Here is a 25,349-nt window from a genome sequence, read left to right as displayed (position 1 = left end):
GTCTTTATTTTAGAGACTTCTCATTACACCACAGCAATAAAGTAATTCTTGACAGCATTTTGTCGCGATATTGACAGAACCATTATAGCTAGAATCTGTGCATTTAAAAGTGCACTGCAGAGGATTATTTGTTAAATGGATTTCTACCTTCTGCTTTCTACCTCTTTAAGAGGTTTTAGTTTAGGATTCTTCAAGAGGATTCAAGAGAACAGTCATAGCTAAATGAATTAAAACTCATAACAATACAGCTCTACAAAGCTTTACAAGCATGAAAGATATGGGGCTCCACCTATCTGATGCATCTGATGTAATGTTATTTCGTACATGAATAGCTCGGTATGGGAGAGACAGCAATTCTCCAGCTACATTTATTTATTTTTCTGTTTTAAGCGGTGAGAATGCAACTTTGCCACAGATTTAGTCTGGTTTCCCTAGTGTCTCTCTCTCTCCTGCATAAACTTCCTCTTGCCGTTGCGTGAGCTGCCCCACCCGGGCTGAAGCCAGCAGGAACGCGACGGCTGTGAGGAGCTCAGTGACAGAGGACAGGGCAGCAAGCACCAGGGACCAGCCAAACGAGATGCCGATGTCCTGCAGAGCCTGGTGTCCGGAGAGGCATACAGCCTCTTCGAAGGCTGCTGCGGAATAGGCCACATACACGCAGATGCCGGTCAGGGTGATCACCGCTGGAGAAAGGCATTAAACAAGAATATGGTTAGCAATTTGATGATGGTCGTGGTTGAGGATGGTAGTTTGTCATGAAACAGGAGAGGTCACATAACCTTACTGAACCTTTCATGTCTTTTTGTGCTTATTTCCATAGATGAAATCTTCTGCATATAGAACTATAAGTAGTATGAACCATGGGACCGCTTTCAACGCAAAGTAAGGCTCTTGTTTGAAGAGGCTGTTCAAATTGGTCCTACATGTCCATGTGAGTGCAATGGGGACGAGGACGCTCACCACCGCAGAGGAGCAGGGCTCCGGTTGCCAGCAGGAGCAGGTGGGCCTTGGCTAGCATGCTGATAACCCCGAGCATCCCACCGATGAAGAGGACGATCACGCTGAGGGGCAGCAGCACGATGAAGGCTCCCTGCATGTCTGCGGAGAGACACATTCATCTCAGCGGAGGGTGAGACCGAATGGCATGCCTAAAGAGCTGCACGGAGCACAGTGCTGCACAACTGGGTGGTTTTTTTTTCCTTCTGTTCATTCACACCTAATGAAGGGCTTGATAACCAGCTTGTGAATAGTTCAGGTAGGGGATACACTGAATTGTGGGGCTGTTGCTTAAAGCAGGACTGCAGCCTGACACCCCCATGAGAGAAGCTCGGCATGGGTGGCCATTTCCTATTCCACATTAACTGCACAACTCTGGAGCAGATCACGAATGTTCCTGGGCACTGCCCTGAAGGTAGGGAAAGAAGCCCGCAAGCTTGTTGCCTGTGGATGAGGCAGACACAGCCAGACCTGTACATCTCTCCACAAAACTACCAGGAGGCACACACATAACTTTGCAGCAGCTGGCTAAGCAAAATTGCAAAGCTGTTATCCCAACTCCCTTGTTAATATAATGGCTGATATTTCCAACACAAACAAAACAAATGAGTTTTTCAGAGTCAGGTTACTACCTGCTAAAACTGTAAGCCATTGCTACAAAAGTTCTTGAATAAAAAAACTCTTGAATATTGGATATTGAGAACTCAATATTAAACTCTTCAAAATTGGGTATTGAACATGCAATCAAGTATTTGTTTCAAAGGCCCAACAAGTCAAATGGCTCTAACCAAGGAGACTCATTTGAAATGCATCCTCCAATATCCTGTGCCACAAAACCCCCATTAGAGTCCATCTTGAGCCCAATCAGAAGCTTTGCTTGCTAAATCACATGTTCTAATAGTTTCATTAGTTAACGGGAAAACCTGATGCACAGATTGAGCTATGCACGACTATTTCACAAACCACTATGCCAGAGTTGCTAGTGAAACCTCACATGTTCCCCGTGATTTCACCAGACACAGAAAAATTACAAAAGAGGGGGAGAATTCAAGATGTCTGGAATCAGTCCATGTCTGGAATCATCCCATGTCTGGAATCAGTTCATGTCCGGGATAAGTCCATGTCTGGAATCAGTTTCATGTCCGGGATAAGTCCATGTCTGGAATCAGTTCATTTCTGGGATAAGTCCATGTCTGGAATCAATCCCCTGCATTCCATATTATGCAACCTAGGAGGACCATCTTTTGACCCCCACCCAAACACTTTTGTAAGAGAACACTCTGCCGTGACCTCGTCTTCCGGCCATGTTCAAATACTGTGTTAAGAGGTCTGGCCCAATGCATGCACACGTCTTTGCATAATAACTGGCCTCAAGCACTACTCAACAGCACAGTTCTTGAATTACTGCTAAGCATACTAGCATAAATGTCAGCAACTTTCACATATCCATTCAGGTCATTTGTAATAGGATTTACAACTGCTTACCAAGACATAGTATGTATGTATGTATGTATGTATGTATGTATGTATGTATGTATGTATGTATGTATGTATGTTTTGATGCATGTATGTATGTATGTATGTATGTATGTATGTATGTATGTATGTATGTATGTTTTGGTTCATGTATGTATGTATGTATGTATGCATTGGTGCATGTATGTATGTATGTATGTATGTATGTTTTGGTGCATGTATGTATGTATGTATGTATGTTTTGGTGCATGTATGTATGTATGCATTGGTGCATGTATGTATGTATGTATGCATTGGTGCATGTATGTATGTATGTTTTGGTTCATGTATGTATGTATGTATGTATGTATGTATGCATTGGTGCAAGTATGTATGTATGTATGTTTTGGTGCATGTATGTATGTATGTATGCATGTATGTATGTTTTGGTGCATGTATGTATGTATGTTTTGGTGCATGTATGTATGTATGTATGCATGTATGTATGTTTTGGTGCATGTATGTATGTATGTATGCATGTATGTATGTTTTGGTGCATGTATGTATGTATGTTTTGGTGCATGTATGTATGTATGTATGTTTTGGTGCATGTATGTATGTATGTATGCATGTATGTATGTTTTGGTGCATGTATGTATGTATGTTTTGGTGCATGTATGTATGTATGTATGTTTTGGTGCATGTATGTATGTATGTTTTGGTGCATGTATGTATGTATGTATGCATGTATGTATGTTTTGGTGCATGTATGTATGTATGTTTTGGTGCATGTATGTATGTATGTATGTTTTGGTGCATGTATGTATGTATGTTTTGGTGCATGTATGTATGTATGTATGCATGTATGTATGTATGTTTTGGTGCATGTATGTATGTATGTTTTGGTGCATGTATGTATGTATGTATGTTTTGGTGCATGTATGTATGTATGTTTTGGTGCATGTATGTATGTATGTATGCATGTATGTATGTTTTGGTGCTAGCCATCATCCTTTCCCTTCCCTTCCAAAGCTGCCCTTTGCAGATAACCCTTACCATATCCAGTTCAGGCTGAGTCAGGTGTTTGATATACAGATAGCAGACACTTTAGTAGAAACACTTAATTTCCATATTTCCATTCCACATAAGCATCTAAATTTGATATTAGTTTAACTGTATCTACTAAAAAAACAAGGAACTGAATAATAACCATATAGTTTATGTGTCAGTGGTATGCTATTTGTTAAAATCACATGAGTATGTGAATGTGTTTCAAGCTAGTGATTAAATTCAAATGTTTTCCTCTATGCAGATGGGTTGGAAAATGAACACTACAGCAATTATACCCCTGCTATTTAACTGAAGTAGAGGGCTTAGCTGAAAGCCTACTGTGGTGATTTCCATACAAAACCTTAGTCTAACACAGTGATTTGACCTTGAGAATTATGCATTTCCATGGCTAAGTTCTGATGTTGTTTAGGTCTGCAATAAAGGCACAGTTAAAAAAATGCACAGTTAATCAATAAAACACAAAGAACTGATTAAAATGTCTTAGGAGGGGGCAGAGATGCCTGGAACTGAGGACCTTTTAAGCAGCAGCTAGCCACCTGTTGTGTGTGCTTTAGTAAGAATTCTTTTGTCCAGAGGAATCTGTCCTTTAGAACAACTAAAAGCCCATGTTGTGCTGAAAAGCTGAATCTCCAGCCACGCTGCTGCTCTTCTGCGCCTCTGTGCTTCGGGTGTTACTGCCAGCATGTTTTACATTTACACTTTTTTTGTACTTTCTTGCCAGCTCGATGCTGTGTTCTTTTGTTAAATTATACAATTATACAGGAGAATAAACACAATCCTTTTTCTCATGTCTCAGTCCCTCCCTGCCAGCGACATGCAGGTGTTGTCAGTATTGACTTAATATCTTAGAAATCATAATTTCAGTTTCTTGTAAAAATGATAAATTTGTTTATAATTGTGATGTAGCAGCCCATCTCAAAATAACAAATGTTTTCATAATTTCATAATAATGAGCACATTTCTCATAATTATGTCACAGACTTTCTCATAATGAGGTGTTATTTTAGAGAGGCAGTCCCATGTGCATGACGCAGTGTTCAACTAGACCATGGCATATGCTCCCCTGAGTCCACCCAGCAGTACCACTGACACGGTAGTGATAGCAGCTTTTACACTTGTGAATGTCAAGTCTGACCCTAATGATCCACCAGCTCTGGAGAATTGTTGTAACCACAATCTGACACACTTCATCTAGTTAATCGAGGTATTCAGTAACCAGGTGCACTGGAGCTAACCTCAGCGGGGTGTGCAGATTCATAGCTGTTCTCTCCGAAGTTGATGCTCAAGGAGGTTGAGCTTGAGGGTGTGATTGCTAATGATCACTCCACGTACCTCCTTCAACAGTGGATTTCTTTATTTGGAACACACAGACTGCAGTGGGCTACTGTTCTACATGCTTGTAAAACAATGGTAACAGGTTTTAAGGGTCGTCAAGAACCTCCCCCTTAACTCACAAATTGGCAAAGATTTCCAATGTTATGACACACTAGGTCAAAATTAAAAGAACATTCTTCATTATTTGGGACACTAATACTTGTGAGGGGGTTTAAAATTTCAACATATGGAAAGAATTCATGTTCTTACAAGAAACTAAGGGATAATTATGAGAAAAGCTGTTATTAGTAAATATTAATTTTCTTCAGTTGGCAGAAATGGGCTTCAGTTTGGGCCATAGAAGTTATTTATAACCCAGAAATAGAAGAGCACTTTTCAGAGAATGGTTACAGCAGGCATTACACCCTGTACTTCAAATCACACAAATGCAGATGGCAAAAAAAACAGCAAAAGCAAAAATATGAGCTTTATAGACTCCAAACAAAACTACTGGGTGTACACGTACTGTTACAGCAGTGGGCTAGAACAAATAATAATACACAAATGTATACAACAGAATTATTACTCATACAGATTTATAAAATATTCAGATCTTTTCTTTATACTTTTGCAAACTGTTTCTGCAGCTGTGTACAGATGCCAGTTCTGTTGAACTGTGAAATGTCTGTTCAGAAATGAGAAATGGACTTGGTGTGTGGACTTCGTTCCCTTGCAGTTGGATATTTTACAGACAGAGATGAAAGAACATGAAAAAACACAGGTGGGAAAAAGGAGTGTCCAGGATACACAACCTATTTTTAAAATGCATTATTTCAAATGGCCTACCTCCTGAACATAACCTCATTACCTGATTATAATTAATAATATAATAAGTTATAAAAGATGTAGATAAAAAGAATACACAATTCCAGTAATGTGTTATGCTTTTAGTGAGGTGCCATTTGGTCTTAATGGAGATAGTGTTATTGTGCCACCGTTCTTTTTCTCTTTTCTCAAGCATGTACTTTGAAAATATGTCCTATGAACAACAATTTTTCTCTACAAAATTAATTTTTAAAACCCTACTAATCTGATGCATACAGTTGAGGACAAAAACATACTTACACCGAGGCTAATGACATTCAAACTCAATTTTTCAAACTTATGTCATGTTAAAATACTTTTTGTTTGTAAGTCAAAAAGTGCATCAAAGATTGTTTTAAGAACAGTCAACAGCTTTAATTCACCGTATCATATTTCCAGTGTGTCAAATGTATACGCAAAAGGTTGTCTCTTTAAACAGGCTGGACCTAATGATTTATTTAGAAGCTTCTGATTGGCCAATTGTCATAATTAGGTGTTAAATGGGAGTGCAAGTAATAGCTTACTTTTAGAGTTGGTGCCCATTTGCTCTCAGTGCCATGGGAACGTATGCACAAACAACTGCATGCAAATCTAAAACTATAATAGCGCTCTACTATTGAGTTTAATTTCTGCATTAGCTCCCAACGGAAGCTTTCTTCCTCTCTCCCTCTCTCGTGAAAATAGTCTGATCAAAGCTGGACCCAAGTATATTGCAGTCATTGATCAAAAGAAACTTCAACATGAAGTATCCTTGGAGTGATTCATCTGGGTATAAGATGAGATGTTACTTTTTCTTCCTGTCTACTTTGCTAACTGTGCTATAACCGCTGTACTCTAAACCAGGGGCAGATAGGTTAGGTTCGGAAAATAAATTCTGAACACCACTGCTTTTGTAATAAAAATGTCCTGTACCAGATCATCTGAAGCAGCACTCCATCATTCTCCTTCTTGGTCAAATAGCCTGGAGGTGTGTTTGGGGTCATTGTCCTGTTGAAAAACAAATAATGACCCCACTAAATGCAAACCAGATGGGACAGCACATCACTGCAGATTGCTGTGGTAGCCGTGCTGGGTAAGTGTGCCACAAAGACATGGCGGGTGCAACCAAAAATATTCAATTTCAACTCATATAGATGTCCACTGGTCTAATGACTATCCCTTGGAATTCTTGGCCCAAGCAATTTTCTTTTCCTTCTTGTTCTTCCTCAGTAATGGCTTCTTTGCAGTAGTTTGACCGAGAAAGCCTGCTTCACACAGTCTCTTCTGAACATTTGGTGTTGAGATGTGTCTGCTACTTGAACTCTGGGAAGCCTGCATGTGGGCTCTAATCTGAAGTGCTCTTAATTTGTGGTTTGTGAGGCTGGTCACTCTACTGAATTTCTTCTCTGCAGCAGAGGTAACTCTTGGTCTTCCTTTCCTGGTGCAGTCCTCATGAGAGCCAGTTTCATCATAGCGTTTGATGGATTTCATGACTACACTTGGGAATACATTCAAAGTTTTGAAATTTTCAGAAGTTTTCTGGATTGACTGACATTCATGATTTAAAGTAATGATGGAATGTCTTATCTCTTTATTAAGTTGACTGGTTCTTTCCATAATATGAGTTAGAACAGCAGTTGAACAGGGCTATTCACTGAATAGAACTGTGTACCAGCCCTACTTTTCACAACACAACTGATTGTCTCAAACACATTAAGAATTCCACAAATTAACTCTTGACAAGGCACACCTGTTAACTGAAAACCATTCCAGGTGACTTCCTCATAAAGCTGACTGAGAGAATGCCAAGAGTGTGCAAAGCAAAATATATAAAATAGAATATTATATACAGTACAGCAGTCAGAATAGATTAATGTTTGATGTTTTGTAGTGTTAATGTACACAAATGTATTGAGTACTGCTGATCTGCTGCAATACTTAGTCACAGCATTATATGTGACCCTGATTTTGGTAATGGCTTTATTTAACCAACCTCTAAATTCCATCCATTTCCTTCAGGCGTCAGGTTGACCACAAAAACAAGATCAGAAAATCAGAAAACCAGAGCGAAGCTGTCACCAAGCCATTTAGAACAGGATAAGCGCGCTCACTCAGATATTCATACAAGAATTTTAATAGATCTGATATCTCTGTTAAGGGTTTTTGTTCCAAGGTTATTGTCTTGTTAGTGTTTTTACACTTAACACACTCTTCTCATTACACATAAATTGTTTGCACCCTTTATATTTGTGTTGTTTCAGTAACTCAAATTCAATGTTCAAAGTAATTTAGTAAACTGAATATTAATGTAATTTGTATTAGTACATACAATAAAGTCTCTTTCCCCCTTTTTCAGTGTAGAGTTACAACAAATCACAATCCAACATTGCACAGGACTTTAAATATCATAGCTGAGCTCAAGCCTCAAGACACTTAAACCTGCCCCTGCTGCAGATGAGTGAAGCTTTGTTCTTGCTATGATGTTCATCGCACCATATCTGAAGCAGTATGAGTTTTAGGCAATGAGTCATTTGGTAGTTCTAAAAAAAAAGAAAAAAAAAAGATACTAAGTTATCACAGTTAGGAATGTGTGGTGATCAGTGCCTGCTAAGATTCTTCATTTTAGTGTGACATTTATTTATATGTTTCTCTTTCCAAAGATTAGTTACTCAAATATATTAAATAAAAAGTCTGCACATCTAATTAGAATGGGAAAAAATCCTGAATATTTAGCTGCAGGTGTCAGTGCATTGAAGGACATGACCGAATACGTTCCTTTTTTAAACAGAAGTGGATTTGAATTTGAACAAAAGCGTAATGCCACACTGGAATTGTGGCCCTCCATTTGATATTCATTGTATATGCAATGAATGGAAATATGGAAATGATGGAAAATAATTGTAATATGACTGTGCTGTGTTAAAAATCATAAAATGTAAAGCACTGTAATTAAATAGTAACAATGCACTACTAATTCAGTCTTTTATTGCCTTTATTATTTTGTTTTGGAACAGATGGATTAACCTATGAAAACCTGCTGTAAGTCACAATCACTGTGCTTTATATTAGAGTTAGAAAATTAGATGTCTGCAATGCTCTAAAAGAGGAATTTAACCTCTGTCTACCTTCTTTATATAAAATCAGGAAGCTATTAGCCTAGTTATGGTGTCTATAATGTAATTATTAGTAAGGGTAAATTTCCATCTTCCAGTTTTCTGAAAAGGATGAGATGCTATACATGAAATGCAATGATATACAGTGCCTCCAAGCAGTATTCAACCCCCTGCAGATTTTGCAGGTTTACACATTTGGAGTTAACTTAGTATTGTGAAATTTGGACTGTAGATGGGCCTGGACATGTGAAATGCACTGCAGCAAAAAAAGAATGTTATTTCTGTTTTGGTTTTTTTTGCAAAGTTTACCAGAGGGTCAATTATTATTCAACTCCTCAAACCACCAGAATTCTGTTTGGTTCCCTCAAGTATTAAGAAGTAATTGAAGTATTAAGAACAATGAACTTCCCATGCTTGGATTCATTTTCTGTTTTTTCCTGCCTTTTCTGACTATAAAAGCCCCTCCCCAAACAAGTGAACAGCACTCATACATGGTCAGCATAGGACAGACTAAGGAGCATTCCAAGGCCATCAGAGACAAAGTTGTGGAGGGTCACAAGGCTGACAAGGGGTACAAAACCCTTTCCAAGGAGTTGAGCCTACCTGTCTCCAACATTGGGAGCATCATCTGGAAATGGAAGGCTTATGGATCTACTGTTAACCTTCCACAGCCTGCACAGCCTTTCAAAGTTTTCTCCCGCGCTGAGGCCAGGCTTGTCCTAACGGTCAAGGCTGACCCAAGGACAAGGAGGACGCTCCGGGAAGATCTCATGCCGGTGGGGACATTGGTTTCAATAAATACCACAAGTATCGTACGCCACGTTTCCGTTCCAGGCGAGCCCATAAGGTACCTTTACTTTCAAAGCATCATGTCAAGGTCCGTCGGAGGTTTGCTCATGATCACTTGGAGGACTCTGAGGCAGACTGGTTCAAGGTTCTCTGGTCTAATGAGACCAAGATCAAGGTTTTTGGTGCTGACCACACCCGGGGCGTTTGGCGAGAGGACGGCACTGCATATGACCCCAAGAATACCATCCCTACAGTCAAGCATGGTGGTGGCAACATCATGCTGTGGGGCTGCTTCTCAGCCAAGGGGCCCAGCCATCTGGTCTGCATCCACGGGAAGATGGATAGCACAGCCTACCTGCAGATTTTGGCCAAAAACCTCCACTCCTCCATTATGGATCTTAAAATGGGTCATCATTTCATCTTCCAACAGGACCCCACGCACACGGCCAAGAAAACCAAGGCCTGGTTTAAGAGGGAAAAGATCAAGGTGTTGCAGTGGCCTAGTCAGTCTCCTGACCTTAACTCAATTGAAAACTTGTGGATGGAGCTCAAGATCAAAGTCTACAAGAGATGCCCAAAGAACCTAGACAACTTGGAGAAGATCTGCATGGAGGAGTGGGCAAAGATTACTCCAGAGATCTGTGCCGACCAGATCAGGTCTTATGAAAAACAATTAATAGCTGTAATTGTAAACAAGGGTTATTCCACAAAATATTAAACCTAGGGGTTGAATAATAATAATAATTGACCCTAATTTTTATGTTTAAAATGTATTATAATTTAATTAAGCAACTTGTACTTTTTGTTTGTAATATTTAGGCATCTGTTAATAGATTATGCTCTTGTTCAAAGTTTGAAGGCTGTAAATTATTCACAACTTATTGAATTTGCAAAATCTGCAAGGGGTTGAACACTACTTTGAGGCACTGTAGTTCCTGAATCAAATCTGGTACTAAGATAAGATCTGGTAATTGTACATCTACCAAAATTCAACAAGTATTTACACACAGGAACACTCATATTTAAGTTATATATAATCATGTAATGATAACAGGCAAAACAGTTCTTACTTAGTATCTGCCTTTGTGAATCTGTAAAATTTCTTCTGTTTCTGAAAGGATTCACGAATGGCCAACACTGGTTGTCAACTGTAAAAGAAGACAACATTTTAGGTCCTTGCTCAAAAACGTATTTTAATTAATATTATTTCAATAATCTAACATCAAAGAACAAATATATGTCTTACCGTTACAAGTCCTCCACAGTCCAGAATGTGAACTTAGTGACACAGAGTTGTTCTCTCTTTTTGAAGTGTCAATAATGTACCAAAAATCCGTTCCGATTGCCAGAACCAGACACACAAAGCTGATAACTCCAAAAGACGCTACAAAAACAGCCAGTACACTTAAAGTAAATTTCATTCTGTCTATAAAGATTTACCTCTAAGAAATCTAAATTCTGTCAAGCAGTGAGGGCTTCGCGCCTTCGGAAGAGCGAAGGAAAGCGCACCTGTGCCTGCTACAGCCCGAATGCCAGCCCCTCTCAGCCGAGTGTTAGGGTTTTACAATGCGCTTACTGTACCAGGAGAGGGCAGTGGGTCCTATTTTCAGTCCAGCCCAACTATGTACTGTATTCTCTCTCTCTCTCTCTCTCTCTCGGATGAATCTGACAAGGTGTTTTTAACCTTTAGGTAATTCATAGGCATTTGCCCGAGACAGGTTACTTGAGACGAGTCATTGTCATAATTTAAAGTGAATTCATCATCGCAAATACCGGAATATAGGGCAGCGCAAATCACTTAATGTTATGAAGAAACATCTAAACAAGGACATGCGAAGATGCGAAGCATCTCTGTGCTTGTATTTTTCTCCAGTAACACGACCTTTTAGAGAACTTACTGCTTGCTTAACGTGAGTGAGTGAGTATCCATTTCCAGGTGCTTTGCATCTAAAAATGTGATCTTCAAATACTGGTTTTCGGAAATGGGGTAGTGAAATGTGTTATGTGGAACCATTATTCGGAGACTCATTATATACACGGTAATTTTCTGATGTTACTTCCAAATATTTAGCTACGCTAAGGTGCCTAGGTTAACCATCTCGACGAAATGTTGTGGTCACATTAAGGTAGTGAGTTAAGCCAAGATCATGCATCTGGAATGTCTGTTTCCTAGCTAGCTAAACTTTATAGATAACGGTTTATGAATTTAAAGGAGGGGTGGCACTGTCAGAACTAGCAAAACGTATTAGCTAGCTACCTTCAGTTCGTTGACTTTGACTAGCGAACTAGTTTGCAGTTGACGAAGTAGCTGGGTAGCTACTTTGCAAATACATTAGGGACAAAACCAAACATGCTCAGCATCCACCTTATCTTAACAGAAGTTCACAAAGCGAACTAAGCATTCAATTTCTCATTAAATACTTGTCTATCTAGCTAGTAATATAAGCCATCGTATTAGCTAGCTGAGTAGTTTTTCATTAGTAGTGTTCACAGAGTAACCAAAACAACGATACTGGGTATTTTTAAACCTCTTTCCAAATATCTCGATTTTGTCTCCAATGAGAAATGACGTGTCTCAGTAAGATTCCTCCCTCTCGCTTCCAAGAGCAGTAACCTGGAGAGGATATGCAGGGTTGGCCATGGACCAGGTCACCATGCGAAGTGACACAGTGCTCTCGGATGTGCACCTCTTGCTACCAAATGCTCGTCACCTCATGACTCGACTAAATAGTGCAGGACAAGCAGGTAAGCGGGTACAGGGATGTGTCTAACCATGTGTACTCCCTGTACTGTTTCCATGGCTTAGTCTTAATCACAAGCAGGGGCTGCTTCAAAACCTGTGTAAAGCTTACATGCATCATAAAAGAAAACACAAGCTGGCATTCATTATAATAAACTTGCTCCTGTTACTTCAGTTTACAGGAATTGATGAATTAGTGGTCACATGGCTTTGTTCTTAAGCATTTTCCGTAACCGCCTTTGAAAATGTCAGGTTTAAGAACAAGAGAGGAATTTAGCTGGGTAGGATCAAGATGCCATCAAAAGCCTCAGATAAGAATGAAGCTTGCCTGTAATGTAGTTGCCTGTGCTAAATGCATCATGCATCATCGTTTGCTCAACATTTCCGACCATTTAGTTATTAGGCACTTTCTATGACTCTAAAAGGATAATTTATTAGACATTAACTTTTCAACAGTGTCCCTAAGAAGATATCCCTAGGTTCTCTGTAAAATTGTTACCTTTCTTTTCTTTTTTTTACCAAGTTATCTGGCCACTAAATGACTGCAGATTTTCGCAGCCTGGACAATTTTGGTTAAATTTCTGCAAACTGATTTTATATGTGGATAATTATACATTATAGTGATACAAAAAATAAACTAATATAGAATCTTTGTTCTTCAATTTTGAATGATCTTATAATGATTAGGTTATTATGGGCTGAACATGATGTAATCTGCTTAATAGTAGCACAGTAATGGTACCAGTTCAGTTTTTGCATGAATATCTGTTCATTCTAGAAATGAAGATAACCAGCTCTGATTTCTAAAATTCAAACCCCACCTGCACAAATAACAAAGACTGTCTCAAATTAAAACCTATAGGATTAATCTTGCCTATTCATTCCACACTGCTGCTCTAGGAAGCAGTCTGTGAACCATATAATGAAGACTAATATTTCAGTTTTAAGTCAGTAAAAGACCTGTCTAATTATCATTAGGCATTCCTAGTCAGTACAACAGCTTGTTTCCAAGACACTGCTCCTGACAGGTTCCCAAAAAAAGTCATTGAAAGTTGTTGTTTTTGGTATTCTTGGGGTGTTTGTTTTTCTTATTCTGTTTTAAAGTCCCTTGTAGCTTTTCTGCCTTTTAACAGAATGTGGACTTGATTTGGGATCCCCTGTTTCTTAAGCAGACACTTTTCTACCAACTGATAAAGCTTCAATAGACCATTTAAATTACACTGCCTGGCCAAAAAAAAGGGTCACCACCTGGATTTAACTAAGCAGAGGTTAGAGCCTCCCATTCGATAATTACTGCATGGGTGATTGTTTCAGCTGGCAAAAAGTAATTTAACCCTAACTGATGCAGTGAATAGCTTCTCATTTGTTAAGCAACCATGTCGAAAGACACATCCTGTGGTCGTGGAAAAGATATTAATCTGTTTCAGAAGGGTCAAATTATTGGCATGCATCAAGCAGAGAAAACATCTAAGGAGATTGCTGAAACTACTAAAATCGGGTTAAGAACTGCATTATTAAAACGTGGAAGTACAGTGGAGAAATATCAATTTTGAGGAAGGAATGTTTAATAGTGAAAGTAAGAGCATTTCCACACACACATTGCGAAGGGATTTTAAGGGATTGGGATTAAACAGCTGTGTAGCCTTAGGAAAACCATTTGTCAGTGAGGCTAAACAGCAAAAACGGCTTCAGTTTGCCAGGGAGCATAAAGATTGGACTCTGGAGCAATGAAGGAAGGTCATGTGGTCTGATGAGTCCAGATTTACCCTGTTCCAGAGTGATGGGCGCATCAGGGTAAGAAGAGAGGTGGCTGAAGTGATGCACCCATGATGCCCAGTGCTATGATCTGGGGTTGCTGGAGCTGGCCAGGTCTAGGTTCAGCAACGATATATGCCCAAAGAAAGGTCAGCTGACTACCTGAATATACTGAACGACCAGGTTATTCCATCAATATATTTTTTCTTCCTTGATGGCATGGGCATATTCCAAGATGACAAGATGACAATGCCAGGATTCATCGGGCTGGATCAGGGAGCATGAGACATCATTTTCACACATGGAGCGGCCACCACAGAGTCCAGACCTGAACCCCATTGAGAATCTTTGGGATGTGCTGGAGAAGACTTTGCGCAGTGGTCCAAATCTCTCATCATCAATACAAGATCTTGGGGGGGGGGGGGGGGCGAATTAATGCAACTCTGGACAGAAATAAATGTTGTGACATTGCAGAAGCTTGTGGAAACGATGCCACAGCGAAAGCGTGCCGTAATCAAATCTAAAGGCGGTCCAATGAAATATTGGTGCGTGACCTTTTTTTGGCCAGGCAGTGTAATGCTTAGATATATATGTATAATGTGGGCACATGCTAGATTGTAACTTGTTAGCCATGTAGCATTATTAGCTATTTTAAGGGTGTCAGATAATGACAGAGGCAAGGCGGGCCCCTGAGGTTATTACAATCAGCACTGTGTCAGTTGTAGCCCATTGTGCTTCCTGTAGCTGCCTGGTTTACAATTAAGCCGGGATTCAGCATCAGCATGTGGCTCGACGGCTTCTCTTAGATAAACAGTGGACACCGGTTTCACAGTGTATGACCGTCCAGTGGAAGGCTTGACCTTTAGCCAGACCACCGCTGACAAGCAGCTGAACCCGCAGCCGAACCTGCCAGTTCTTCTCTGTAAATTCTGGGAAAGGCACTCTGGGGAATCATCGATATAAATGTCAATTCTGCCTTCCATATCACAGCATAAGATTAGGAGTTATATCCATTTACGCTCCTCAGGTTAACTCCCACAATCGTCTCAGTAATTGGAAAGATTTGTGAAATATTGCGATACCCCACCCCTTGGAAGTATCAGTTCCACAATAGTGTGGTTGCAATCTAATTACATAAAGCTGTACATAGCAACACGATCCTGAACCATTATTGCCATTCGCCTTTGTCTGAAGTGGAAATTCCCTGAATGAACCCCTAAGTCAGAAAGAGGATAATAGCAGACTTGTGCTTGTAGCAATAAATTTGAACACTGAAGCTTTGCAGTGGAGCAATGGGAAAACAGAGTCCCCCTGACACCACATAGACCCAGACTTGCTTTTTAATGAAACAATGAGTCACTGGCCCAAGTTTTATATTACAGATACTGTCTGTCATAGGACGCATTACATAAGTCTAATTATCTTAAGCAGCTCCAAACACCCACCCTGTCTGGACAGGCCGCCAAACAGCTGGAGTCGTCGTACCTGAGTTTTCTATAGCTGTAAACTCAATAAAAATCCTTCACTAAAGTCAGCTTTATGGGAGTGTGTACTGAGGTGGGTATTTTTTGTGTGAATTTCATCCCACAATACATCTGCCCAGTCTTTGTGTCGAAGTTCAGGATCCTGGGTGTGGAAGAAGAGCAAGTGGAGGCGCACTGGGGGCGTTCTCCCAAAGATGAGGCGACAATTGAGCACCCCCTCCTCGATGATGATGGGGACCTGGATGTGGAACGGAGGCCCATGGATGTGGCATCTGACCGAGACAGCGTTCACCCCGTCATCCTCAGCTTGGCTGCAGAGGTGAAAAGTAATGAAGACGATGTGGATGAAGAAAGCAGCATAAAGAATGTCATTCGTGTCGGTTAGAGATTCTTCTATTACCACTTTAAATTTTGACTCAAGTGAGTGGTGTGTCTCATATGCTGATTTTATAGGTGGCTGTATGAATTTATTTAGAACTGGTTGCATCCAAACTGGACAAAGACTCCATCCTTAATCTGCATCCAAAATCCTGCAGAGAATGTTTTGTAGAAAATAATTAGGCTTGGTGTTAAACTGAATCTCACAATCATTGGCAGTTCTCTAATGAAAGGTCTGTATTGAAAGTGCTGTATTTAATCTTCAATTGGACTTGACTGTGTGAAGACTGGATACTTACCATTCTGGACTCTTACTGTCCTGGTTGATGTGTCTGCAGAGCACACGATGGCCACACCGCTGGAGGATGTTGGAAAGCAAGTCAGTACATGCCTTGCTTCTATTAACTTGCAGGGCAGTGAACTATTTGGCTCCATTTACTGAAGTCATTTTGGCTGTGCTCGACAGGTTTGGCGGGGAGCTTTGCTGTTGTCTGACTTCATCCTCTCACAGCATGCCGTGTTTCAGGGAGCAACTGTTCTTGAGCTGGGAGCAGGAACCGGCCTTACCAGCATTGTCATGGCCAGCGTCGCCAAAATGGTGTACTGCACAGGTAAACTGAACAGTATATTACACCAAATATAGCTTTTTTGTGTGTGTGTGGGGGGGATCTTTTTGTCATATAAGCATGAACCCCAGAGCCAAAAGCCTGACCCAATAGGGATGTTTTTAGCTTTGATTTAAAAACATCTAGTGTTAGAGCTCTTCTAATAACCTCCAACAGAAGGTTCCATTTAGAAACAGCATATTAGCTAAATGCTGCCTCTCCATGCTTAGTTTTTACCTTTCGCAGGACTAACTGATAAGTTCCTAATGACCTAAGAGTTCTGCCTGGCTCATAATTCTGCTGCATATCAGACAGATATGCTGGTCCTACATCATTAAGTGAGTTATAGACCAGTAATAATACCTTGAAATCAGTTCTGTAGTATACTGGTAGACAGTGTAAGGACTTAAGAATGTGTTCTCCTCTTTTGCTCCTAGTGATAACTCTAGCAGCTACATTTTAAATTCAACTGAAGCTGTTGGATTGTCTTTTTTAGGAGTCCCGTTAGGAGGCCATTACAGTAATAAACCCTGCTAGAGTTAAAAGGATGGATGAGTTTTTCTGTCTGTTTTTCTCTCAAGAAATCTCTAATCTTGATGATGTTCTCAAGACAATAAACCACTGACTTAGTTACTGATTTTGTGACTGTTAAAACTAAGATCAGAGTCTATTATTATGCTAAGGTTACAAGATAGCTCTTTAGAGTTTAAAGTTTTTGAGTACAGGTGGGCAGCTAGTCTATGCTTTTCATTGCTATAACCAAATATAATGATCTCTGTTTTATCTATATTCAATTGCAGGAGGTTTGGCCCATTCAGTTAGTGACATGCTAAAGGCACTTTCAGAGAGAGTTACAGGGAGTTACAGGGAGAAAGTGCTAAGTAAATCTGTGTGTCGTCTGCGTAACTACGGTACGATAGCCCAGAGTCTTGTATGATTTGGCCCAGCGGAAGCATGTATAAGTTAAACTGGAGCTACCGACAAAGCCAACCTTGGGGGGACACCACAAGTCACCGGTACTGTTTCAGAAACCTTATTTTTTATTTCCACAATATAATTCCTGCCTTGCAGGCATGAACTGAACTATTTCAGGACTGTTCCTAGACAGCGATTTGCGTATTGGAAATCAGAAAGTTGCTCCAATGGTTTCCTCTGTGATTTTCCCAATAAATGGTATATTTATTAAAAAAGAAAAAATTGGAAGCACCTTTTAAAGGCTTCATCCAATAAGGGTGAGGTGTCGTCTGCTATTGAATGAAACACATTCTTTAAAAAAGTGTCAAGGCTGCATGTAGACGATTTAGGATGCCGCCCTATATCGAATAAAATGTCATTGTTAATATCACTAAATTGGGACATTTTCATGATTAATTTTACATGTTGATGGCCCAGTCACAGACTCATTGATGGATAGATACACTAATATCTTGTCTGATATTGAGAATTTTAGTATTAAAAAGGCTGCAAACTCATTACATCATTCAGTTAATATTCAGGCGTCATGTGTGTTTGCAAATTTGTTGATTTGCCAACAATTGCGAAGAGTAATTTGTTATTGTTAATGTTATTGTTGATAATGCTGGAGAAAAAAGTTTGTCTTGCTTTGTATATTTGAATTGTATCTTTGTGAATCTGAAGTTTTGTTGTATGCCATCTGCTTTCAGCCTTCCTGGATTCTCTTTTTTGACTTTGAACTGCAGTAGCATTTCTCCATGGTGCTCTCAGTTTACCTGAAATAGTTTTAGCTTCGACTGGAGCAATTTCATCGATAATACGAGCAATTTCTGAGCTGAAGCTGTTCAACAAGGCCTCAACAGACCCAGATAATTCATATGGTGCTGTGCTCATTTTGCCCATGAAAAGTGTTGCAGTGCTGGCAATTATAAACCTCTTCTTAAAACTTGTGTTCTGCTGAGACCCACATATCAAAAAACATACAGTAATGATCTGACAAAATCCTTAACAGAGGGTGATATGTTGAGAACTTTTGCAACATAAAATATGAAAATTACCAGAAAAAGCAACCACTTTCATTTTTTACATTTTTGAAAGCAAGTAAAACAGATAAATTAGCAGGGCTAAGCAGAGAAGCATCTGAATAGCAAGGAAGCAGTACTATCAAGTTGAAAATTAAATCGTTTTTTAAAAACATGATAATTGTTTTTTTTCTTCATTATATTTGTTGTTATGTAAAGCCATGCCCAGATTTATCTGTTTGTTGCAGATGCTGGTGAAGACCTCCTCAGCATGTGTCAGAGAAACGTGTCTCTGAACAAGCACTTTATTGGTCCTGCAGGTGAACATTATTGGCCTTTATTATTAGCCTTATTATACTGAACAGGGAGGGAGGGAGGGTGGATGTGGTCCATCACCTATCCTTAATGGCCCTCGTCTTGTTCTCCAGCTGAACATGGTTTGAAGGTGCGGCAGCTCGACTGGACCACTGATGATTTCCCCTCTGGTAGGAGGATGTGGGCAGATGCTTGCATGTTGCGCACACAGGCACTGAAAGGTCAACCTGTTCACTGGTTCTTGTGAACCTTCTGACGTCTGTCCTCGTCCCCAGATGTGGACTCTGAGTTCGGCTGGAGCGAGGATGAGGTGGTGCAACTTCACGACAACGCCAGGTTTTTGATCGCAGCAGATGGTGAGTGAGAGGGAAAGTGTAGCATCAAAGAAATTTGCAGCAGTTTTTTTGATAAATTCAATCAATATAAACTATATCTGCTTATGCAATCAAAGTACCAAGGCCCTGTTTCTTGTGTTGCTCTTCTGGAGAAGGGGGGTCTATCTGTGGCTATGCATAGTTCATGTTCGCAATTTTCCAACACATAATCAGTGAGTGAGTTGTAACCACAGGCTCACTGCATGTTTTTGGGTGGCAGACCACTCTCTGCCCAGCAGTTTCACAGTCCAGCAATGTTGCAGTGACTCATATCACTCATGAGTACAAAGCCCACTATCAGGTTAGGGGCACCCAAATATTATACAATCAGCAGTGCTCCTGTACGAAACTGACCAATGATGAGAGAGTGGCTGACATGGCAATTGTATAATTTATACACTTGTACACTTATAGAATTATACACTTGTAGACTTTTTCAAATGCACCATCTCAATGGACAGGTTTTTTTCTTTAAAGGTTTCTTTCTTTCTTTTTCTTAATTTTTTTAAATTAAAACTTTTTCCATGAATGTACTGCTCAAAACATTTTTCCAAAAATATATTTGTACTTTATGCATTCACATATTAACAAGAACATTCTCTCACAAACAACATCTGGAACAATAAATCATTGAGATGTGGAGTAATGCTGAAATTAAGCAAGTGCTCAGATAAGTATTTTAAAATATGACTGAAAGCTCTCTTTTAAACACTTCAGTGCTAGCCACTTAGCTGTTCCTAAATGTAGTTTGGAGCATTCCCAGTCCTTGTCAGACTAATCAGGATACTTTTTCCCCCCCTCTCCTAGTTTGCTATGATGATGACCTTACTGATGCCCTGTTCCGAACCCTATACCAAATTACCAGCAACCTTCACAACCCCAGCACAACCTACTTCTGCTTAGAGAAAAGGTAATGAAAAGTTAGTCACCTACTAGCGGCAGCCACTCAAATATTGCCCAGCAGATGTGTCAGACCTCAATCCCAGAATTCCATGCAGACTGCATCATTTAAATTTTTTTCAATTTACAACATCTCATTATACCAATCAGCTAATTATGAAGTCCATTACAAAGCGCAGGGACATCACTTTGACTTTGCCTTCCATTTGCATGAATCGCATAAACCTGTCCCGGTGTGTGGCGGCCTGTCTCCTCTGCAACTGTGCCATGCCCTCCACAATGCCCCTTCCTTCCCCTGCAGGTTGAACTTCACCCTGCGCCACCTGGACGTGTCCTGTGAGGCCTACGACCACTTCCGCCACTGCCTCGATCAGCTGGCGTCCCTGAGCGATGGGAGGATGCGGTTCACTGTGACACCGGTTCTCTGTTCCTTTCCCCAGTTCTTCGAGTACGAGCGTGTAGACCAGCTGGTGCGTACCATCCGCCTTCAGTGCACCTTGATGGGCACACATACTACAGTAACTGGTTCCTAAGCCACTGGTCCTGGAGAGCCACAATTTAGTGATCTCATCATGAGTCATTTTTTATAGACATGCTCCACAATTAGGAAATGTTCTTGTGTTCTAGTTTGTTTGTTTGATTGTTTGTTTTTGCAGGAACTTTGGAAAGTGTCCGCTTCCCCCCTTTAAACTTCATGCATCTCAGCCTCCTTACAAAATCAAGAGCCTCTCTTGGACAGAAGGCAGAATCCAAGGCCACCGTTCTGGAGTCAGGATCCTGTATTTGTGCTCAGCCTTGGGCAGCTATGAGAATGCATAATCGAAAGTGTGCAGTTGAAAGATGTGTATTGGTGTAGACGTGTAGGATTTTAGCATGTTATAGTGGTCAGTGCTGTGCTCCAGCACTGCTTATGAAAACATGTATCTTTATGTTTATCTGACATAAATGTTTCAGTTTTTATGTCAGCTTTTATCTAACCTAAAAATTCATTTATCTAAATCATGTGTGATTGTGGAAAAGTCAGAGTAGATTATGTCTCATGATTTTATTTTTATATCTTTCTTGCTGCAAACAGTTTCTGGATTTAGTGATGTGCCTTTAAATAATAGCTTGCATGGTTGTTTCTACTTTTCTGAGGGTTTTTTAAAGAAAGCATCTATTTAAATCTTCTGATTTAGACAGACACAGCTTAGTTTTTTTATCTTGGAGTATAATTTAGTTGTTTGTCCCAACTCGGATGATTGGAAGTCCTAGATCTGAGAATCCAAAGGAAGCATATTTTAGCAGAAGTCCCCCACATGAAGGCACACCTTGCAGTGCTTATTCAAGGAGAAGTTGGATTGCATGAGCTCTTGCCAATCAAAATGAGGGTTAATGGGATTGCTATTAACCTGTTCAGCTGTACTGGAGGTGAAGTCAGCCAGTGATGCACTGTGCAGATACCTGGACAGTACGGCTTCAACTAAGTGCAAAACAGTCTATGTATATATAATTTGGTTACTTGACTACTGGCCTTTTCTTTTGTGCCATTCCTCACTCCAGCAATTTACTTTTGGTTGCAAAAGCTTTACTTGTACCTGAAAGCTGTACTTCTTAAAGTGGATCTAGTGGATCTTTTTATTGTAGATTATTATACGTACATATCAAAAAAAAAAAAAAAAAAAGGATGGAGAGAAGAAGAAAAATAAAAGCAGGAGCAAACTAAGTGCTAAACCTGAATGGGTTCAGACCAAGTTAAGCAAGACCCCACCCATGCCACACCCCATCCCATCAATTCCAGGTGAGTAACTACAGTGTACTGAGTTAGAGATGTAGAGATATTCAACATTGTAGTAAAGTGCACAGAGTTTCCAGAGAAACAATGTTTCAGACAGAGGTCCTTCTTCAGCTGTGCAAGCACTTTGCCTGAGCAGAGAGATTTTAACACCATCAGGCCTTATTCTCCAACAGTGAGAAATTTTGTGTGATTTTCGGTCTCAGGCTGATTGAAGTGCTGCGGCCAAAAAATGCCACCTACTGCACCACATGGGGCATCACCAACACCCACAAAAAGCTAATGGCATTTTTATCCACTGGAGGGGCATGACTCCCATTAAAGGATAGAGCATAGAGAGCACTTCATAATTGCCCCCTTTTCCATTGGAAGGACACCCACAGGGAACATCAGGTTTAGACCATTGGAAGGGGAATGCATCATGTTTTCTCCTCTAGTAAGACGGTCATTAAGACACTTTATCTGGTTTTCTTTCTCTAGAGGGTACATTGTCATAATTTATTGCAAGAAAAGGGCACCCTACAGGGCACAATCTTTTTTCCCCATGTGTCACTCTAGAGGGCACTTTAGCTGCGCTTTTTCAACAACCCCCCCCCCCCCCCCGAGTTTACTGGTGGTGAATCTAAAGAGCTACTGGATAGCATGGATTGTCTTTATTCAGAGTGCAGCGACCTTCTGAAAAGCTGGAGACAAAGATCTGAAATACCTTGGGGAGGGAAACAAAAATTATATTCAATTAGATGTTTTAATTATATAAGGTTTTTAGTGACTACCTCAAAACAGCTTTACAGAAATCTGGGGCTAGACCCATATGAGCATGCCAAAGGAAAAAGAAGGGGTGCGGGGGGGGACCCTGGACAGCAACAAAGGAAGAAGCCTTAAGCCTTTCATGGATGAAATTAAAGACAGAAAGTAGTCATCATAAAATGCCTAGTCATTGCTGAGTTTCAGGGATGGAGCACTTAAAGTGAACTGATTCGTGTTGACCTGCACATGGAGTGATGACATTTTGGACTGTAGTGATAGCAGGGCAAATCTAAAATAAGACTGCCTTTTATTATCCCTCCCAGAGACATTTGTGTTCTTACAGCATCAGACTTAACAGTAAACAGACAAATAAGAGCAGGCATTACACAGAATGGTGAAAAGGCTGCAAAATGTAAAAGGACATAAAATATGAGATAAACATCTTTTATCAAAAAAAAGTAACATAAAACAAGATTATACACAAGTGTTATTGCACAATTTAAGGTAGGAACTGTTCTATGGCAGAAAATGTATAAATAAGGACAGTATATATCAAGTGGTGATGAGGTATACAGCAAAAATTGCAAATAAACAATAGTTGATTGGGTGATGAAGATGTGGGTCCAGGACAGAAATTGCCTTCATAAGTATGTCCAGTTTCTTCCCATCCACTGTTGTGATGCTGCTTCTCCAGCAGATAATTCTATAAAAGGTGGCTGTTGCCACCACAGAGTCAAAGAATGAATGAAGTGCACCCTGTATTCCAAAGGACCAGAGCCTTCGCAGTAGGCTGTTGTGGCCTTTCTTGTACAGGGTGTGTGTGTTGTCAGTCCAGTCTAGTCTATTGTTCAGATGAGCACCCAGGTACTTATAGATTTTGATAATCTCAGTGTCCCTTCTCTGGACTTTCACTGGTGTAGTTGATGAGATGATGCATGGAAAGGGAAAAAAAGACCTGTAGATATCTACCACCAGTTTAGTTTAGCAGAATATTGTCTCTGACACACACAGTCCTTTAGCCGTACATACTGTAGCCTATTTTTGAGATAGTCCAGAGTCTATGTGGTGAGGTGACGGTCCACCCCTGCACTCTCCATCTTGCTACTCGGAACAGTTGGCCTGATGGTGTTGATGGATCAAAGAACATGATTTTAACAGTGCTTCCTGCCCTTTCAAGATGAGAGCATTATCCACCCCAATGGTAAGCAAGCTACAAAGCATCCTTAGCTGGCAAGAGCCTTCATCAGGTGAGAGGTCAGTTCCACTGGTCTGTAGCCATTCAAATCAGTGGAATGTGCAATCTTTGGCATGGGAACTGCACACAATGCCTTCCCGAGGACTAGCCCCCCTGTTTCAGGCTTAAAGATGTCCAGGACTATCCTGCATAGCTGGTCTGCACAGTTCTTCACAAATCCAGGGTTGACGCCATCATGATACCATCTCCCTTATTTCCCTTCTCACTTGTTCTTTGGTGAAGTACAAAGGGGGGCAGGCTGATTGCTGGGTGTGGAGAGCAGCATGCAGTGATGGAGAAGGGAGCTCAGAGGAAACAATAGGAGGGGGAAGAAGCTGCATCTTCTCCTTGAATCTTGAGATGTTTTCGAGGCACCTCTAGACTCCACTCACAAGGTTCTGGTACAGCTGATCCTTCATTCTTTTCCTGTAGCAAGCTTTGCCCTCCCAGCTTTCTTCTCAGCTACTTCTGTACCCTCCTCAGTTCCTCCTTTGTTTCCTGATTTGAAGGCCCTCCTCTTCTCATTCAGGAGAGCTTTCAAATCTGGAGTAACCCAGGAATTGTTATTGGAAAAACAGGTTACTGTCTTGGTTGGTATGGTGGTTGCCACACAGAAGTTTATGTAGTGCATGATGCAGCATGTGAGGCTAGACTTTGAAAAGTAAAAGTGCATTTCAAACTGTGCCTGGCACGTGATGTAAGGAAAGAGTATGAAAGATGTGATTTTTCAATGAGAAATTCACCAACAAAGAAGGTTGCAGTAGAATCCTGACAGAAGTGTAACAGCTCAGTGGGGGAGAGAACATGCACACATTGCTGGGACACTGAAATTCTTCAGGACTCTTTCAGTGTAATTGTAAAAGATTCAGGAGGACAGTAGTGAGAAAATCTATATAATGGTGGTAGGTGCATGATAAATGAAGGAGGAACAGGTACACTTAGCAGTGATATTACTTAGGAAAGACATAAGTACTAAGTACTACTACTAAGTGTTAGAAACTATTCCAAAGTGACCAGAACTTCAGGTTCGATCTCCTCTAAGTTACCGTCTGCCCTCCGTCCTCTGTAGCTGGATCGATCCGGGGAAGTCAAGAGACACTGGGTAGTGACACCTGAGTAGTGAATCAAGAGAGTTCCACTTTACTGAAGAGAGCACAGACTATATATGTCAGAGTATAGAGTATAGAATATATATGGGCAGTGGTAGCTCAGTGGTTAAGGTACTTGACTAGTAATTGGAAGGTTGCACTGCTAGATGCCATCGTTGGGCCCCTGAGCAAGGCCCTTAACCCTTGGCTCAAGTTGTACTCAGTCATAATTGTAAGTTGCTTTGGATAAAAGTGTCAGCTAAATGCCATAAATGTAAATGCATATCTACCTTCTACATCTAGAGGATGATGGGGAAAGGGTGAGGCATATTCTACTCTCTAAGGATTTATGAAGACGAGAGAAGCAGGGTTAGTAAAGATTAGGATGCTCTCCGCAT

General features: G+C 40.4%; 2 protein-coding genes across 4 annotated transcripts in view; one reads left to right on the top strand and one right to left on the bottom strand.

Moving 5' to 3' along the window:
* tmem114 (transmembrane protein 114) overlaps nt 1–11,178 on the bottom strand; it is an 11,194-nt gene extending 16 nt beyond the window's left edge. The window contains exons 1-4 of the mRNA XM_027002783.3: nt 10,828–11,178; nt 10,652–10,729; nt 961–1,098; nt 1–683 (exon numbers count right to left, since the gene is read on the bottom strand). The exon at nt 1–683 is cut by the window's left edge and continues 16 nt beyond it. Coding sequence (XP_026858584.1) covers nt 418–683; nt 961–1,098; nt 10,652–10,729; nt 10,828–11,002 — 657 coding nt within the window. The 5' untranslated portion in view covers nt 11,003–11,178 and the 3' untranslated portion in view covers nt 1–417. The remainder of the gene's footprint in view (nt 684–960; nt 1,099–10,651; nt 10,730–10,827) is intronic.
* Nucleotides 11,179–11,491: 313 nt separating this feature from the next.
* On the top strand, nt 11,492–21,278 carry mettl22 (methyltransferase 22, Kin17 lysine). Of its 3 annotated transcripts, none has more exons than XM_027002779.3 (11): nt 11,492–11,620; nt 12,187–12,326; nt 15,680–15,940; nt 16,277–16,317; nt 16,405–16,549; nt 18,768–18,839; nt 18,948–19,004; nt 19,110–19,190; nt 20,016–20,118; nt 20,410–20,578; nt 20,765–21,278. In XM_027002779.3, exons 1-11 carry the CDS (start codon nt 11,577–11,579, stop codon nt 20,795–20,797), a joined length of 1,146 nt encoding a protein of 381 aa, XP_026858580.3. In that variant the 5' UTR covers nt 11,492–11,576; the 3' UTR covers nt 20,798–21,278. The 3 variants fall into 3 exon arrangements, with proteins under 3 accessions (XP_026858580.3, XP_026858581.3, XP_026858583.3); XM_027002780.3 differs by lacking the exon at nt 11,492–11,620 and adding an exon at nt 11,624–11,707; XM_027002782.3 differs by lacking the exon at nt 11,492–11,620 and adding an exon at nt 11,626–11,707 and having other exon boundaries at nt 12,192–12,326.
* Nucleotides 21,279–25,349: the final 4,071 nt, after the last annotated feature.

This window comes from Electrophorus electricus, chromosome 3, assembly GCF_041902795.1.
Source record: "Electrophorus electricus isolate QZ-2024a chromosome 3, ASM4190279v1, whole genome shotgun sequence".
Lineage (NCBI taxonomy): Eukaryota > Metazoa > Chordata > Actinopteri > Gymnotiformes > Gymnotidae > Electrophorus > Electrophorus electricus.
This window is presented reverse-complemented; position numbering and strand designations above follow the sequence as displayed.

Excerpts from the sequence above, each read along its gene's own strand:
- mettl22 (XM_027002779.3), top strand. The coding sequence starts at position 11,577 with ATGTGTTATGTGGAACCATTATTCGGAGACTCATTATATACACG. Across the intron at positions 12,327-15,679 it reads AAATAGTGCAGGACAAGCAG|TCTTTGTGTCGAAGTTCAGG; the intron begins GTAAGCGGGTAC and ends ACATCTGCCCAG. Across the intron at positions 20,119-20,409 it reads TACTTCTGCTTAGAGAAAAG|GTTGAACTTCACCCTGCGCC; the intron begins GTAATGAAAAGT and ends CTTCCCCTGCAG.